The 19822-nt window shown below is 34.6% G+C and overlaps 1 protein-coding gene across 3 annotated transcripts in view; it reads right to left on the bottom strand.

Annotated features, from left to right (window-relative positions):
* The window catches only part of Pik3c2a (phosphatidylinositol-4-phosphate 3-kinase catalytic subunit type 2 alpha), a 121093-nt gene that overhangs the window by 43370 nt on the left and 57901 nt on the right, over nucleotides 1-19822 (bottom strand). For all 3 annotated transcript variants that reach the window (XM_046438120.2, XM_046438122.2, XM_046438121.2), the window contains 9 exons: nucleotides 19156-19276; nucleotides 18326-18437; nucleotides 16200-16279; nucleotides 16006-16069; nucleotides 6113-6256; nucleotides 4402-4450; nucleotides 4111-4321; nucleotides 1909-2031; nucleotides 655-822 (listed from right to left, as the gene is read on the bottom strand). In XM_046438120.2, coding sequence (XP_046294076.1) covers nucleotides 655-822; nucleotides 1909-2031; nucleotides 4111-4321; nucleotides 4402-4450; nucleotides 6113-6256; nucleotides 16006-16069; nucleotides 16200-16279; nucleotides 18326-18437; nucleotides 19156-19276 — 1072 coding nt within the window. The remainder of the gene's footprint in view (nucleotides 1-654; nucleotides 823-1908; nucleotides 2032-4110; nucleotides 4322-4401; nucleotides 4451-6112; nucleotides 6257-16005; nucleotides 16070-16199; nucleotides 16280-18325; nucleotides 18438-19155; nucleotides 19277-19822) is intronic.

Raw genomic sequence — 19822 nt, 5'->3', positions numbered from 1 at the left:
GTCCCACTGTCCTATACATAGGACACAAATAAAAATTTAAATTTAACAATCTTATAGGTTTTTATAGGTGTCCTATATATTGGACAATGGAATAGACCACTGTGGATATTAAAAGATTCTTTAACCCTTAGGCATAGGGAGAAAGAAACCCATAATAGGTTTTTGCATACATATGAGATATTTGGAAATTAAAGACAAGAGGGACCCTTAAAAGTAGAGACAGATGAGTCAGGCAAACAGAATTAATATAGGGCATAATGTGTGCCTTTTGAGTGTCTGAAACTGGAGGAGGGCAGGAAAGGGATGAAAAGCAGAATTCTTCTAATAGTATCAAGGGAACTGATAAAATCATGGTATTACCTCAATAATATAATACTTTTACATAAAGACAGAGAGTCATTGACTGCTGCTCCTCTCCTAGAATAATGAATGGCAAACAATCCTCTGCATATCCAGACAGACAGTTCAGACTACAGCAGAAAAACTGGTTTCCCTTGATCTGTGTCTTTGACCTGATCTTCTTTTATCACATTGAAAAAAACTGAGAGAGCTCTTTAGCTCATGTTTGTCATTGTTCCTCATCCTGTCCTCCAACCAATACTGATGTGTACATGTATCCATAGTAACTTACCATCAAAATTCAGAAATACTTACCGCTTAAAGTCAAAAAGAGGTAAAGAAACTCTGCCCAAAGCTTCTGGCCCCTTTCTCTGCTTATTAGAATCAGGGGAACTTCCACTGCTCTGATTTAAAATTCCAAAAAGAGTAAGATGAAGAACTGATTCTAATGGCAATTGTGATATCTGGATGGGAAAAATGATTCTATGGGGGAAAATGTATTAATAGAAAGAACAGATTAGATTGAATGTGAAGTTTAACCTTTTAATGGATTGACAATTTTAGGTATTTCATTTGACTTATCAAATAATCTTTAATCCTGAGTAACCTGTATCTTAGTAACAAGTTTGGTTAACTTGTACTGTTAAAAGTCTTCAACAAATTTCATCAACAGTATAAATTTCAAAATATAACATTTTTTTTCTTCATAAATGTGTTAGCAATTATACTTAAGATTTGCAGTGTCAATTTCCTGGCAAAATAATAGTAGTCATTTTTATTTATTTCCTTTAAGACAAACCAGAGTAATGTTTATGAGTATTTGTTTTGGGATGTAAATATGAACATATATAAGCAAACATACATACATATATGTATATGTATGTTTACCAATGCATTTTTCCTTCAGAGTCTCAAAGAACAGATGAGGTCAATAGGGGTCAACTCTTGAGATCAGGTGTTGTAAACAGGATAACATTACTTTTGACCCTATTTGCATTTCTGTATTATTTGTCTGCTTTCACAGATATATATTATTTTTGTAATTTAAAAAATAGCAAAAGAAGGCTGAGAATGTAGTTCAGTGGTAGTGCCAAAGCCCTGGGTTCAAATTCCAGTACCATAGAATGAATGAATGAATAAATAAATAAATTAGTTAACATTACCAAGTATCATCATGTACACAAATTTTAGGTTACTCTTTTGATTATCTATTAATAATAGTGCTAGATTTTTATGAAGTATTACAAAAAAAATATTAAAGTAAGTAATGCTACAAAACAACAACTCTCTAGAGTTATATATAAATTTATATCTTTAACAATAAAATCTAGGAAGAACAAATGGCATATTACTGCAATTTAATAAAATGTAGTTAAATGAGTATTTCAGATTTTTTTGTGAAAATTTCAGTTTGTTCTATAGAATCAGGTCTAGGAGAGACCTTAAGACATTAGTAAGAATTTAATGAATTTCGGTATAAATGGTAAAACTGAAATTAGGATGTATAAATTGAAAAAAGTACAGAACAGGGTACAGTAAGAGAATTAAAAAGCCAAAAATTTTACTTACAGTTCATCCCATTTAATAAGATAGAAGAAATTCTTATAAGTGCCAACCTTCTTAGACTGAATAGGTTTAAAAAGATCCTTTCCATTGTGTGACAAGGAACATATCAAGTAGTATTTTTCGTAACTGAGAAAAGAAATTTAATTTGATTTCTAACTTAGTAACATGAATTAGCTAAGTAATACAAACATATTAGCAGTTCTTTCCCCAAAGTGACTAATATCTGAAATTAACTGGTCACCATTCATTTAATTTTTAAAAATCTATCTGAATTTAATCATTGCAAATTTTATGAACACACAGAAGTGGGATGGCCAAAGGAGTACAGAGGAGAACATATATTCCTAGGTGACAGTCTCAAGGTACTATAAATGATACTGGCTGAAGAACTTAAGTATTGTGTTCATAACTAAATAACTAATGCTACTAGCTTTAGATTTTAGTTAGATGACAATGCATAATTGTACTTATTCATTTCCAGGCAAATTCTAGAGAGAGCATAAATATTACATCTTCCCTAGGTGCCATTTTCTTTTTGCTAAACTACTAAAATAGGATCAGCTAAGCACATAATAGTACAGGGGCTGGCTTGATTGAGCCAATCTTTTTACTGTATAGGGAGGCTTCTACCCATGGGACAGATACTGTTATAGTCTCTCATTAGATAGGAATGACAGCCCCAAACTACCACAAGGACAAAACTGGTTAGAAACAGTAAGGCAATTCTGTATGGCAAGAGTCTTGGACTCAACTGTATTCTCTATATATTCTAATTTATTGCTAGGTTTACAATTTAACCACTCTATTCATATGTACAATCTATGCACATATGAATATGAATCTCTTATGAATATATTCCAAATTTCATTTCATTGGTCCATACAATACCCCTCGCTAACAAACTAATGGGTACTTTTAACTTCATTTTATTTTCCCTTTTTTTAAAAAAATGTCTTTTTGTAGTCATAGATGAAAAGCATGCCTTTGTCTTGTTTTTATAATTTTTATTTGGTGCTAAGAATTGAACCCAGTGCCTCACACATCCTAGGCAAGCGCTCTGCCACTGAGATACAGCCCCAGTCCATATTTCCCCCCTTTTTAAAAAATATTTATTTTTTAGTTATAGGTGGACACGATATCTTTATTTTTATGTGGTGTTGAGGATTATACCCGGTGCCTCACGCATGGTAGGCGAGCACTCTACCTCTGAGCCACAACCCCAGCCCCACATTTTTCCCTTTTTATTTCAACATCTTATTAACTTTCTTTCCATCTTAATTATCACTTGTTTTCTATATTTTCTTCTACTGGGTATTTGTTCATATTTTGTCTCTGAATTTATGAGTGTGTATAAGTGTGCATGTATATGTATGAACCCGTGTGTGTAACAATGTGTATGGAGCAGTAAACTAATATCTTTAGAAGACAGTAATAGCCATATAAATGCAAGTTGGAGGCAAGCAGTACTGAGAATTCTGCCCATACCTAGTACTCAGTAAATATTTATTGAAAGAATTAAAATAATAGCTTTCAAGTTATATCATTATTATTGTTGGTGGTGTTAGTGGTGTTATTTTAACCTAAAATTCAACTTAGCAAAATTTATGTTTGATATCTCTGCATTGAACTACAACATTAAGTTACTGTGAAAACTATTTCACTAAAAATATTCATTTCTAACTTTTCAGTTTATATTAGTCATTTACAAATAAATTAAAATTGGCAAACATTTTCTGACTTAAATGCATTGACAAAATAAAAAAGTTGAAAAAGGAAAACCCATATTAAAAATTCAATAGAAGAAACATGCTCTTGTAGATTTCAAAGATTATCAATCAGTAGTAGATTGTAAGATACTAAACAGTAGGAGAAAAAAAAAAATCGCAAAATTTAGTCCCATTAAACTGTTTCAAATGACCCTAGTTTTTTTTTTAAAGGAAAAACAGCAATCTTATTAACTAACTAACTAAATGGTATTTGCTCTAGTAAATTTCAACATATATTTTCCTGTCCTTTCTGTATGTAGAAGGAGTACTATTCTTTACTGGAATAGCATCAAACATCTCTGCAATTTTTATGAAAATCACAAAGGTATAGTAATCACTGTAATATCCATTTAAACACCAAAATAATGGATGTGACTAACATTTTACAGGATAGCTTTTAGGTAAAGCTGTGCATATGTTCTCTTAAATAGTTACTTACTTTGATACCCAGTTACTTGAAATTCCATGTGCAGCAAATATAGTAAACTGGAGCTGTTCTGTTGTGGTCCATGCCTCCTTGATGCTCCTGCTATTGTGAATACTGTCTGCAGTACTCCTACCAGAACTTGTGTGGAGTCTGAGAAGATCATAAATTGCTGCAGTTAATTGGTCCATGCTTACTTGAACAGGATTTTCAGGATACAGTGAGCCTAGATTTAAAGAAAATGTTAATATTATTCTCTGGAAAAGCAATAATTATTGCTAAAATGTAAAGAATCTAAAAACATACCCCTCGTTGAGCTCTTGCTAGTATCTCCTCCTCCAGATAGTGAAGTCACCTACATACACACACATCAGTTAGTCAGAAATTGCCCACGATGTAATATATAAAATGTTTACCTGTATCTTTGATACATTTAATTAAATGTTATATCAGCTGGGTTTGGTGGCGCATGCCTAATGTGCTTAGCAATTTAGTGAGACACTATATCTAAATAAAAACAAAATAGGGCTAGGGATGTGGTTTAGTGGTGGAGTGCTCCTTAGTTCAATCCCTGTGTCCTCCCCCCGCCCCAAATAATAAATAAATAAATAAATGTCAAAGAAACCTTTTCTAGGGGAAACTTCCCAAAGTGTTTGTAAAATTAATAAAATAATGAAAACTGAATGCAAGAAAGGAAAACCCCAACCAAATAAAGAGGTGATATTAATATCAAGAAAATCAGAGAAACTCAAAATTAATTAATTTGAAACCCAGAAGTGAAGTATATTAATACAGCATTCTATTTTCATTAGTTTCTCTAAAAGAGCATGATAAGAATATCCTTAAAGAAAAAATCTAGATTTCTATTTATTATCACTTGGTGAAAACAAAACAAAAACCTCTTTTCCTTTCTTCCCCTATCCCCCAAGACTGGGGATTAAACCCAACTGCATTCTACCACTGACCTTCATCTTAGTCCTTTTTTTTTTTTTAACGTTATAGGTGGACACAATACCTTTATTTTATTTTTATGTGGTGCTGAGGATCAAACCCAGTGCTTCATGCATGATAGAAGAGCATTCTACCACTGAGCCACAATTAGTCCTTTTTTTTAAATTTTGAGACAGGGGCTCACTAAATTGTCCAGGCTGACCTCAAACTTATAATCCTCTTGCCTTAGTCTCCTGAGTCACTGAGATTGCAGGCATGAGCGACAGCACCCAGCTTAAAAAAACCATGGTTGTTGATAACTTCCCATGTAATTTTGTATGTATTTTCTTAAGTTCTAAAAAGTAGCAAAAAAGAAGCCCCCTCCCTGCCAAAAAAGCCCAAATCTCTATATACTATATAGATAGGATCTGTGTGAGAATGAGTGGACTAAACACTTACCTTATAGAGATTGAGGAGCACACTAGTGACATAACTTTCCCTTCCTTTAAATTTATAGTGGCTTGTAACACCCACCCTTCCTCTCATCTTTTCAATCTAAGATATAAACATATCTATGAACAGACTTCACTAAATCAGCATGGAAATACTGTGAAGAAAAGCTCTTACTAAAGGCTGACATGACATAAGGAAAGGGCTCATAACCTACACCTTCTCAAGCAAACCAGGCCTTCTTCAGAGGTTTCTTGGTCTTTTCAATACAGAGGCAGTATGTCTGATATAGAATATCCCCCACTAACAATCATGGATATTTCCATGGAGAGAAGTGATTACCCTCTAGATCCTCTCAATTTAGGATCTATCTTTAAATCCCTAACCAATTCATTTATGCCAGAGGTCTTCTTCTACACATACAGGGTTTATAGTTTGGCATCCACCTATTCAATGTCAGTTCTCACAAAGCTCTTCTAAGGCAGTCCATACTCTTTACCAACGAATTCCCCATCTAACCAAAGAAGTGACCAACTTAAAAAAAAAAAAAAGCCAAAGTTAAAAATATAATATTTTGTCCATTAGAAGACAAAAGCATTCCAATTTAAGTGACACTTAAAGACATAAAAATACTCACATCAGCACTTTTACTCCTTGGAAGGTTAACTGCTCTCTTTAGCTTCTTTACTGATTCCGTTATGGCAGGAGTCTCTACACCATCTAAAGCACTGCATATTTTTCTAACAGCTTTAATTACTTGATCTACGGCTCGGTGCTGGTTCTATAAAAGTTAAAATAAACAGAACTATGTAAAACTTAAAGAACCAATTTCAGAAATGAAGTCAGAAACTAGATATTTCAGATGTGCCTAAAAACAGCTATCCTCTACTGTTTGTGACAAAAAGGAAATCAGATGGCTTTTCAATTATATGGTTTATTGTGAAGGAGACTAAAACTAAAACAAGGCTGGCTTAATTTTTCACTTTGACAAAATTATTTGTATGTAAATGTTATTAATTTCATATTAGAATCAGAATTAAAGGCAATAAGTTAGTAATAAATTACTAAATCCTTAGAAAAATTCCGAGTTATATTTTGGTGGGAGGTACTGAGGACTGAACCAAGAGGGACTTTACCACAGAGCCACATCACCAGCTCTTTTTTTTTTTTTTTTTTTAATATTGAGATGGGATCTTAATAGGTTGCTTAGGGCCTGGCTAAGTTACTGAGGCTGGCCTTGAATTTGAAATCCTTCTACCTCAGCAACCACCATGTCCAGCTGGATTTCTTTTACTTCTCACTCTCACATGGGCATAATATGCACATTGAAAACAACACTCCTTTCCTTCCTGCAAAAATCTGGTATCAAAAACTACGTTTTTGAGCATGGCGCACGTGTGTAATCCCAGCAGCTGGAGAGGCTGAGACAGGAGGACTGCAAGTTCAAGGCCAGGCTCAGCAACTTAATGAGACCTTAAGCAGCTTAGTGAGATCCTGTCCCAAAATTAAAAAAAAAAAAAAAAAACAGGGTTAGGGGATATAGCTCAGTGGTAAAGTGCTCCTGAGTTAAATTCTCATTGCCAAAACAAAACAAAACAAAACCCAACAAAAAACCACCACCACCACACCACCACCCACAAACAAACAAAAAGTAAGTTCCTAAGAAGTCAGTCACATATTAATAACATCGGGAAATAGCTGCTAGAAGTGAGTCAACTTTCTATGTACAGTCAAAGACTTTCAAAGTTTTTTCAAGATTAAAAAAACTTTCTTGAAGACAATTCTTCTGTACCATTCCATTACACTTGATTTCACCATAAAAGTTTGTCAGAAAAGCCATAGAAACGTATAAAAACAAATTCTTACAGACGTATAGATGAACAGAAAGAATAACTTCTAATTGTTCTCTAGTATAATAGGATAATTATGGTTGACAACAATTAATTGTATATTTCAAAGTAGGTGGTAGGGAGGATTCTGAATGTTCCCAACACAAAGAAATGATAAATGTTTAAGGTGATGAATATCCCAATTGCCCTAATCATTACATATTTTACACATGCACTGAAATGTCATACTGTAACCCATAAATATTTATAATTATTATGTTGATTATAAATTGTAAAACTTATTAAAAAAATTTTTTAAGAGTTGGGGAGAATATAATCCAATGGTAGTGTGCTTGCCTGGCACAGATGAGAACTAGTTCAATTCCCAACAACCCTAGCCAAAAAAAAAAAAAAACCAAGTGAAAACAATGCATATATATAAAATTAATTCATAAAACATTTATGCCAAGTACTGTTAAAAAGGCTGAAACTCACTATTATACCATCCCTTAAAAACCTTAAAAATTTAAATTTTCTTTTTTTGAGGCTTAGCTACCATAAACCAACATAAATGTTCCCTTTACCTTTAAGCTTGAATAAAACTACCTTGTTTTCTTAGACATCCAATCACTCTGCAGTTCTCAGGACCTGTTTTTTAGCTCTCCCCCTTGCTTACTTGACTTGTATTTCTACTTCCTTTCACTTCACCTATATACAAAAACCATTCCAGTTTAAAGGCTCATACCATTCATTCTCCGACACTATTCTCCATCATTTATCAATGTATTGGTCTATTTCCAACTCCACCCTTCTTTTGTTGTACTTTGTGATACTGGAATTAGACTCATATAAACATTTCTTTGCAGGCCAGTATATTGCTAGGTTTTGCAAACAAAAGGCACTGAATAGATACTCCAAGTCAAAAGTAGCAGGGAGATACTTCCCATCTGGGTTCTAGTCCCATTTTTTTTTTTTCTTTTTTTAATTCAGTGAGGACGCCCAGAGGTCCTCAAAGACAGTATCAGACCATGTTCTCCCTATCTGACAGTTCTGGCTAAAGTTCTTTAGCTGCCGCAGTCTGGCTGGGCACAAAATCACGAACCACTCAAGCAGGAACAAACTTTATTTCCAAAACTCCGCGCACACCTCCCACGCGGCCTTCTCCCGGGCCACACCACACCAACCGGAAATCCCTCCTCCGGAAATCCCTCCTACCACACTTCCCCAACCAATGGGAACTCTCCCGGAGTCCTGCCAGAGCTCCAAAGTAGCAGGCCAAGGCAGATGGCAGGGGTCTAATATCCAATTGAATGCACATCTTAACATAATCATTATCATCTCAATGGCTTGCTGGCATCACCTTTCAACCAAAAATGCCATGCATCATTCCTACTCTGCTATGGCTCTTAGCATTTAGCAAGTTTCTTTGCCATGTGCAGCCTATATGTTCCTGTAATAGTCATGTGCTTTTCCAAGAGGCTGAATTTCAGTCTGGAGAAAGGGGGAAAGGCCTCCTCATGTTAAGTCCTTAGAGTTAATTCACTGTCTATTTTTCCTCAACATAGAGTTGATAGCTCTCTTTTTGTGCTTGCTACCTCTGGACCCCTTAGAGCAGGGCTGGCAAAATTTTTCTTTAAAAGGCTGCTAGAAAGTAAATATTTTAGATTTTGTGAGCCATATATTCAAATATAAGTTAAGGTTTGAAGACAGACACAAGCAATACGTAAGTATATGACTGTGGCTGTGGTCAATAGAACTTTTTCTTCTTTTTTGGGGGTGGTGGTGGTGGTGGTAGTAATACTGGGGATGGAACCCAGGTCAGGCCACATACATGCTAGGCAAGCATTCTACCACTGAATAACATTTCCAGATCTTTTTATATTTTTTCACTTTGAGACATGGTTTGCTAAATTGCATCTGGTCTCAAATCTCTCTCTCTCTTTTTTTTTTTTTTTTTTTGGTGGTACTGGGGATTGAACCCAAAGCTAGGCAAGCACACTTACCATTGAGCTACATTCCCAGCCCGCTTATATTTTTATTATGAGACAGAGTCTTATTTTGTTGCCCAGGCTAGTCTCAAATTTGCTATCCTTCTATCTCAGAAGCCCATGTAGCTGAAATTACAGGCTCTGGCCACTGTGTCTGGTAGAATAAAATTTTAAAAACGGGTATCAGGGGCCTGGAGTTGTGGCTCAGTGGCATGTGTGAGGCACTGGGTTCAATTCTTAGCACCACATATAAATAAATAAAATAAAGGTCCATCTACAACTAAAAAAATATTAAAGAAACAAAACAGGCATCAAGTGAGACTTGGTGCATGAGACGAGACATAGTATGCCAATTCCTGCCTTAGAGTCCCCTTTTACTAAAAAGGGTAAAACCATTTTTTACTTATGATTCTTTAAACGTTTTGTTCAAATAATGTACAGTCTCTGTCTCCTGGATGGCCCATGACTGCTAAACCTTACTAATGATATATAGTTATTTTCCCCACAACATGTCATATTTTTCTCTGGGTTTTTTTTTTTTTTTTTTTTTTTGGTGTGTGCTGGGGATGAAACCCAGGGCCTTGTGAATGCAAGGCAAGCACTCTACCAACTAAACTATATGCCCAGCCCTTTCTCTGGATATTTAATCTGACTTTCTATTTTATGTCCTGTAATAAAATCTTCAGTTATATAAATTTCCCATGTAGAACAATGACATTTTCAACAACAAAAAAAAATGTACCTTATTAGAATCTTATCTACAATATCATATTGTTATCATGACCTCCTTTGGTCCCAGTCTTCAATCCCTCATTCTGATCAAACTATTTGTTGAACACAGATACTTCTTTTCTCTGTTTCTTCTACCAGGAAGCTGAACACTTTTTAAGAAAACCTCACAATCACACAATTTAACAGTTCCCAATTTCAGCAGGAACTTCCATGCCACTTAATAATCATTTTATCTATCCTTGATAAGTTTTCCCATTCTCCTTAGACAATTACTAACCATTATTCCTTGCCTCAAAAGCCCTACTGCCATCATAATCTCACTTTAGCAGAAGGAATTAACATCTTATCTTTAAGAAACTAAAAAGCCAGGAGCAATGAAAACTTTTTAGTACATGGAAATTTTGGAGAGTGATAAAAATGTTCTAAAATTGGATGGTGGGGGCTGGAGTTGTGGCTCAGTGGGAGAGCGCTCACCTAGCACTTGCGAGGCCCAGGTTCATCCTCAGCACCACATAAAAATAAATAAATAAAGATATTGAGTCCAACTACAACTAAAAATTAAATATTTTAAAAAATAAATAAAATTGGATTATGGTGGAACATGTAGCATTTATTTTTAAAAAATCACTGACTTGTGCATACAAGGGATAAATGTTATACATAAATTACACCTCAATTATAATAAAAGTATAAAAAATAAAGGGGGTGGTAAATATGATAGAGAGTTGCTATTTTAAATAAGTATGCCAGTGAAGAGCTTTCTGGTAATTTTTGAGTACTTCAATTAATAAAACAGTGAGCCATGCGAATATCTAGGGGAAGAATGGAAAAACAAAAACAAAGTCCCCCATGGGGAGCATATCTGACAGAAAATCAACCAGAAATAAAGAAAGAAGACAGTAGTAAGGAGCCAAATCAGAGGTAGTGGGTCAGATAAAACAGGACTTTGAATTTTACTAAGATAATAAATAAAATTTTGAGCAAAAGAATGGCATAAAATAATAACTTTTTTAAAAAGGTTATTCATTTTATTCATTTTTACAAAAAAAAAAATCTTTTGGCTTTGATTTTCCCTTATTTTACATTTGCTTTATGTTCTTATTTACATTTTTTAAATAAGCTTTTGTTTTGGAATAATTTTAGATACAGAGAGTTACAAAAATAGCACAGAGAGTTCCCATATAAACTAGGCTAAGTAACAACTTTCATAACCATGTTGTATTTGTTGAAATTAAAACTTAAATACTGGTACATTACTATTGAACACATTCCAGATTTTACTCAGATTTATTAGATTTCCCACCAGTAACATTTTTTCTTCCAAAATATAATCCAAGATACTGCATTACATTTAATGTCTTACTTTTAAAAGATCATTTTGGTTGCCGGTGAAAAGCAGATTGTAGAAGGACAAAGATACAAGTTAGGAGACAAATTAAGAAATGAATGCAACCGACTGCACCTTTGGTAGTGATAAAGAGTTCACATTCTGAATTTGCTTTCAAGGTAAAACTGATAGGAAGTAGACTGAATGTGGGACGTCAAAGATCTTTTTCTTGAGAAGTCAAGGAAGATTTTAGTTTTGGCCATTGCAAATGAATAGTGTTGCTTATTAAGGAGAAATAATGCCCTGGGTAGGGCAGTTAAGTATATGGAATATCTCTGTACCTTCCTCAATTTTGCTCTGAAGCTAAAACTGCTCTTTAAAATATAAAGTCTTGCCAAGCACAATGGTGCACACCTGTAATTCTAGTCACTCGGAAGACTAAGGCAATAGGAGTCCAAGTTTGAGACCAGACTGGGCAACTCAGTCAGACCCTATCTAAAAAATAGATAGATAGATAGATAGATAGATAGATAGATAGATAGATAGATAGATAGATAGAGGTGAGAATGTAGCTTAGTGGTAGAATACCCCTGGGTACTATCCCTAGTACTAGGGGAGGCAGGTGGGAAAACCCATGAAAGGAAAGACTTATGGATGAACAGATATAAAGGGTAAAGTAAAAAATTCAGTTTTGTGTATTTGAGATGTTAATTAGACATTCATATAAATATGCTAAGTAATAGATATTTAAAAGTTCAAGGCTGGAGACAACAATTTGAGAGCTGTTGTCAGGATAGGGATATAGCAAAATCCCCAAGGATATGAATAATAGGAGAGGTCCTAGAACTGAGCCCTGGGACATTCTACTTTTAGGGTCAGTAAGATAAGGATATCATAAGGAAGAAACTACAAGTCAGAGTGAGACAGAGCAACCAATAGGAGTGGGTGAGTCAAGAAGATACTATCCCAGAGGCTAAGTGTTTCAAGATGAAAGAAATGATCAACTGTTTCAAAAACTACAGAAAGATAGGAGGAATAAGTTCTGGTGTTCTAACGTTGTAAGATGATGATAGTTAACAATAATGTATTGTATATTTCAAAATAGTCACAATCGAGGATTTTGAATGATCTCACCACAAAAAAATGATATTTGAGTAAGACATGCGAATTACCCTGATTTGATATACAAAATGTATACATGTATCAAAACATCATACTATACCCTATAAGCATGTCAAATTATTTACAAGTAAAAATAAGATAAAAATATTTTTTAAAAGTGCACACTTGGTGCTGGGGTTTTGGCTCAGCAGTAGAGCACTCGCCTTGCTTGTGCGAGGCCCTGGGTTCGATCCTCAGCACCACATAAAAATACATAAATAAAATAAAGGTATAAAAAAATTCATATGTTTTTTTTAAAAAAAGTGCACATGCACACACACACAACTACAGAAACATTGATAAAAATAAAGAATAAGAACTTACTACTAGATTCAGGATCATGTAAGTCCTTGATGACCTTAATAGTTGTGGTTTTAGGGAAGAGCTAACAATGAAAGTGGGTTAAAAAGAGAATGGGAAAAGAGGAAATGGAAGCAGCAAAAACCAAATAACTTTCAGGAGTTTTGATGCACAGAGAATAAAAAGTGGTGTGGCTAACACTGGACTATGTGGATTTTTTTGTCTTAAAATGGTTTAACTCTTCCCTCCCCACCTACAATGACTTTCTTGGGCATTTCATTAGTCTAAAGCTGCAAAATTCCATTTATATTCTGATGATTCCCAAGTTTATTATCTCCAGCCTGGATCCTGCTGTACTGAAATCCAGATTCATATCAACTGCCTATTCAACTTGTTTGGATAAATAATAACCATCTAAACCATAACATCCAAAATTGTGTTCCTGATATTCACCAAGTAACCTCTCTTCTCAGTTTACAACATCTCACTAAAAGGCAACTATAACTTCCAGTTACTCAGAAAATCTTGGGAGTTACCCTAAACTTTCTCTTCTCATGCTCTATATGCAACTGCAATCTGTGGGTAACCCTCCTAGTATTATCTTCAAAATGTATCTCAGAATTCAACCCCTTTTCATCGATTCTACTGTAGTCATCCTGATTTAAGCCATCATTACCTCTCCTGTGGCTAGCAAAACATCTTCTGAATGGATTTGTTTCCAGTGTTGCCCCTCTTCCTCACTGTATTACAGCCACAAGCATCTAGACAGCTTCTCCCCTCCCTTCCACTGCCAATTTTCACTCAAATTCATTTTCTCGACGATGTCATCTCTGAGACTACCTTTTTGAAATTACAATATTAGCCTCCTTCTATATTTTTCTCTATAGCACTTACTTTCTGATATAACATATTTTGCTTTCTTGGGGTCGGGGAGGGGTACCGGGGATTGAACTCAAGCTACATCTCCAGCAGTATTTTGTATTTTATTTAGAGATGGGGCTCACTGAGTTGCTCAGCGCCTTGCTTTTGCTGAGGTTGGCTTTGAATTAGTGATCCTCCTGCCCCTGCCTCCCTAGGGGCTGGGATTACAGGCGTGCACCACTGTGCCCAGCATATTTTGCTAATTTATTTTATTTTGTCTCCTTCAGCTAAAATGTAAACTCTCTGAGGGCAGGAAGGCTTTTTGTTAACTTCTAATATCTTTAGCACCTACAACACTGCCTCATAATGAGGAGATAGTAAAATCTTAATGAATAAATACATTTATATACTGATAAGAATTTCTAGTAACTAAAATATGGAAACCTACACTCTTTCTTCTCCATGCTCCATCACCCACCCCAAAAATTTAATCTCACAACTATTGTTAATCAGTTCCTTCCTTTTCACTTTTATCATGCAATTTATTTATTTTAGTAAAGTACCCATGGGCACTTTACCACTGAGTCACATCCCTCATCTCTTTTGAGACAAGCCTCTCTAAGTTCCTGAGGCTGGCCTCAAACTTGCAATCCTTCTATCTCAGCCTCCCAGAGTCACTAAGATTACAGGTATGTAATACCATGTCTGAATCAATTCATTATCTTTATACCTGGACTACTAAAACAATCCTTCCCAAAGGATCTCCCTAACTACTGCCACTCTTTAATGGAACTTCCACAGTATGGCCACAGTGATTTCAGAGCTTAGGAATAAACAAATCACCCATCCACCTTACCTCCTACCCTTAGCTTAAAACAAAAAACAAAAAACAAAAAACCAACCTTAAATAGTTAGACCAGGGGTCAGTCTATATTTTCTGTAAAGAGTCAAACAATAAATAGTTTAGATTCTGCAGAACATAGTCCCTATTCCAACTACTTGAGTATAAATAAAAATGACAATAGACAATATAAACAAATGGTATGGTTGCATTTAAAAAATTATTTATTGCTGCCGGACACTGTGGTACATGCCTACAGTCCTAGAAACTTGGGAGGCCGAGGCATGAGAATCACAAGTTCAAGGCTAGCGTGGATGCAACTTGAGGAGACCCTGTCTCAAAAAAAAAAAAAAAAAAGAGTGCAAGTACTGGGGCTCAGAATGTGGCTTAGGGGAAAAGCACTTGCCTAGCATAAGCAAGGTCCTGAATTCAATCCCCAGAACCACAAAAGAAAAATTTTTACAAAAACAGAAAATGAACTGATTATGGTTCCCTGACCTAAAGGATAAAGCAAAACTTCATCATGACAATTATAAGGTGGTAACTTATATCTATTTCTTTTTTTCTTATTTTTTAAAATATTTTATTAGTTGTTGATGGACCTTTATTTTACTTATTTATTTATTTGTGGTGCTGAGAATCAAACCAGTGCCTCACACATGCTAGGCAAGCACTCTACCACTGAGCCACAACCCCAGCCCCGATTTCTATTTTGAATGTCAGCTCTCCACCTTCATTTCAGACTTGTATGCCATATAAGTATCACATGTGTATACGTTTTTAAATATGGAAATCCCAGCATTTTTCTGACTAACTCATTTAAGAGTTGTTCCAGGTAACATTCCTTCTAAGAAGCCTTCCCTAAACCCTTAAATTGGGTAAGGTAACTACCTTGATCTCCCAAAGAACCTCAGTTCATACCTCTTTATTAACATTTATGATATTCTACTAAAATTTTGAACTGGGCATGCTGGCATACACCTACAATCCCAACTACTTGGGAGGCTGAGGCAGGAGGATTGTAAGCTTAAGGCTAGCTGTAGTTACTTAGCAAGGTCTGTCTCAAAATAAAAACAGAAAGGACAGGGAGTATAGCTCACTGGTTGAATGCCTGTGGGTCTAATCCTCAGTATGGGGGTCAGGGGGTGTGGGGGGGGGGGTGTTTAAATCCTCCACAATTAGTTTTTGAGTTCCTGATCCACAGAAACTACATCATTCATTTTCATAAGTGAATAAATGTTTCTGAATTGAAGTGAATGGTCCAGAATGAAGTTGAAATGAAATGAGGTTTAACATTTTAACACAAGCATTTTAACTAAGAATCACTGTTAATAAAATGGGTGAGACAAAAATACCACACATTGACCCCAAGAATACAATTTAAAATGTCTTAAAATATTCAATCCAATGCCAATATTAGCATTTAAGAGACAACAGAAACAAGAATCAACAGAAACAAGTCATTATCCCAAAATGTGGATTAAAACTTACTTCAATTTTAAGGGCCAGTTCTACTTGGTTGTGATAAGAATCTAAGAGTTCTTCAACAGGGTGTCTGAAACAAAGAACAGTTGTTGTGGTTGAAGAATACTATACACAAAAATGACTGCTTTCATAATCAAAATCAATGTATTCACACCCAAAATGAAGTTTAAAAACCTGAAACTAATGCTTTAGATGCATACCTTGTCATGACTTCTTTATAAGGTTTTTCTATTTGATATAGGTATTTGTTTAAATCCACAGGTGCTTCATCATCTTCTGCCTAAACAAACATATATACACAAATGTTTACCAAAAAAATCATTGTCTTTATTGTCAAATTTAACATGGTTAAATGTATGTATGATACAGTCTTGAAATTAATCTTTCAGAACTAAAGATAAAATACTAGCAAAATTAAATATAATTTATAATTGACTCAAAAAGTGAGTCAAATATTGTGAAAAATATTTAATTTTTAAGTGTAAATGCATTTAAATCTAGTTTCTTTTCTTTCTTTCTTTTTTTTTTTTTTGTACTGGGGATTCAACTCAGGGGCACTTGACCACTGAGCCACATCCCCAGCACTATTTTGTATTTTATTTAGAGTCAGGGTCTCATTGAGTTGCTTAAGCCTCATCCTTGCTGAGGCTGGCTTTGAAATTATGATCTTCCTGCCTCATCCTCCTGAGCCGCTGGGATTACAGGCGAGTGCCATCAGGCCCAGCAAGTCTAGTTTCTGATACATAAATAACACTTAAATGAGGGTGGGACCAGATGGGAAAGAGATCATCTGGATTTCTGCTTTATTTTTTCTGATGATAATCAAGATTTCCTCCCACTTCCTGCTGACCCCCACAAAGGAACAAAATCTTGGACTCTTCTGCTATTCTACATAATGCAAAGAACATCATTCCTTAAGAAACTGAACAGAAGCCAGGCACTGTGGCAAATGCCTATAATCCTGGGTACTCAAGAGGCAGACAGGAGGATCACAAGTTCAAGGTCAGCCAAGGCAATTTGGTGAGACCCTGTCTGGAAGTAAAATATATGGGCTGAGGATACAGTTTAATGGCAGAGTGCCCCTGAGTTCAATTCCCAGTAATGCAAGAAAAAAAAATTTTTTTTTAAAGAAACTCAAAAGATAAGTTACTAATGATTGTCAAAATCTACTGAATTTTGTGAAATAGTTTCTACCCAACTGAAATAAATTTTACCTAACACAGGAGCAAAATCCTGGAAAAGAAAACAAAGTAGAAATGATCGGCATTTTTCTACCCAAAATTCTACTAAATGAAGAATAATTCTCTTTACAAATTAAAAATCTTCTTATAAATTCACCACGGGTTTATGTAGGAAAATGAAAGTGGATTTTACTATTGATTTCACAAAGTGGGCTTTGCTACTTTACAATGGCTAAATATTGTGCTTTAACCTAGCTGGGTTCAGAGGTGCGCACTTGTAATATCTGTTTTAATCCAAAAATTAAGTACTAAACCCTTTTTAAAAAACAAATAAATAAAAATTTTTTTTTAGTTGTAGATGAGTATAATACCTTTTTTAAAAAATATTTTTTAATTGTTGATAGACCTTTATTTTATTTATTTATATGTGGTGCAAAGAATCGAACCCAGTGTCTCACACATGCCAGGCAAGTACGCTACCACTGAGCCACAGCCACAGCCCAGGTACAATACCTTTTATTTATTTATTTTTATATGGTGCTAAGGATTGAACCCAGTGCCTCACACTTGGTAGGCAAGTGCTCTACCACTGAGCTTCAACCCCAGCCCCGAAAGTACTAAACCTTTAAAACACAGAATTTATTTTCATTTCATGAGTAATAATTCCTTTTTATCAGTTTGGTGTAAAAGTCAATATGGATCTTCTTTCCTCCAACCTATATTTAGTATCTAAAAATATTTCTAGTTTGGTGCAATGGCGCACACCAGTAATTCTAGTGACTCTGGAGGCTGAGACAGGAAGATCATAAGTTTGAGCCCAGCCTTAGCAACATAGCAAAACCCCATCTCAAAATAAAAATTAAAAAGGGCTAAAAATATAACTTAGTGAGTGGTAAAGTGCCCTGGGTTAAACTTTCAATACCAAAAACAAAAACACCTTCCTTTCCTCCCCATCTTATTTCTTCCTGACTGACCCTGAAATTTTCACTATTGTGTAAAACCAGTATAAATAACAGTTTTTAATTCCTTCATTTAAATCTTCAATATGCCTCTATCTCTAAGGAAAATGCTACATAAAATTTCTACAACTGAAAAATGTCCTTTCATCTACACACACACACACACACACACACACACACACTTACTGTTCGAGCCAGATTCTGGCACATTGCACTGAAGGTCAAGAGTTGTAACTTAATCTCTGTGTCCCATTTTCGACAGTTTTGAATATGTTCATGACTTCCAAGGCAATGGTTACTGTTAAAATACATTAATTATTCACCAGTATCATTCCTCTCAAATCAGAAGTTATACAGGTGAAGGTAAAATTTATAAATTGCATCAGAAATCAAAGAGAATGATACAATACAGATAGTTTTTAAATAAGTGTGAGCACTTAAGCAGAGGGATTATTCTATGAGAAGAGTCAGAGTGAAGAAGAAAGAAGATGCAGACAAAGGAAAAGAAGGAATAAGAAAAATAAGGTCAGAACATTTTTAGAAGCCTAGGAGAGTGATATTTGTAAAGCAACTAGACTAAATGCTAGTTATAACAAATTACCTGATTAAAATAAAAGATCATGATAATTATTTCAGGCAACTAAAATGAAATAATATCTGAATACTGTACACAAAGAATCATGCATACTACAAATGGCGAATAGAGTCTATAATGATGTATTGACTCTACAGAAATAGTCATTATAGTCACTTATTAAACAATTGCTCACAATGTTTCCTGCATAAGAGTGTAAGCTTTTTAAGAGAATACAGTGTCTTACTTATCTCTGAAATCCTACCACAGTCTTAGATATGACATCTTAGATGTGTTCAACACAAGTTTATTGATTCAATGAATCAATTCAATAGGACCCAATGGGTTTTTGGACTATAGGTTTTAATTAAAGCTTTTCTTATTTTAAGCCAATAAAAATAAAAATTTTCAAAGATGTTGCTCAGTAGTTAAATAAACTTACTTCTGTAGCACCTCCTCTTGACCACAAACTTTCAGAACATAGCTGCCAAGATCTACTTGATTCAAGTCATCATGTACCCAGCAAAGGGCTTGCATTATAACAATTTCTATAGTAGAACTCACTGTAAAAAAGTCAGTCATTATTTTCATTTTGTTCATTTACTTCTAAGTATACATTTATTCAAGATCATATTACTTATAATCTAAGAGAGCACTATATAATAGAAATATAATACAAATCACAAATGAAGGACACATATAATTAAAAATTTCCCCATACCCATGTTGAAAGTAAAAGGGGCAAAACTAATTTTAATAATCCATTTGATTTAACCTAATAAATCTAAAATACCATTTCAACACATTATCCACTTTAAAAACTATAAGATAATTATTTCAAACAAAGGCGTTGAACTCCAGTGTGTATTTTGGATTTATAGCATGTATCAATCCAGATTAGCCACATTTCAAGCATTCAATAGATACCTGTGGCCAGTGGTTACTGTGTTAGATACTGGAGGCCTATCCTAAGACAACCATATTCTTACTACAGACTTCTTCAAATAGGATTAAATTCAGCAGTGTTCAGCAAACAGCTTTAAAACAAATATGAAATGTTTGACATCAGCCTGATAAATTTTCCAATCAGAATTAAAATATAGCAAGTA

This window comes from Marmota monax, unplaced genomic scaffold (genome assembly GCF_021218885.2).
Source record: "Marmota monax isolate L192 unplaced genomic scaffold, Marmota_monax_Labrador192_F-V1.1 WCK01_AAM20220418_F8-fsc00061, whole genome shotgun sequence".
Lineage (NCBI taxonomy): Eukaryota > Metazoa > Chordata > Mammalia > Rodentia > Sciuridae > Marmota > Marmota monax.
The sequence above is the reverse complement of the archived record's forward strand: the minus strand, read 5'-3'. Positions and strand labels throughout refer to the sequence as shown.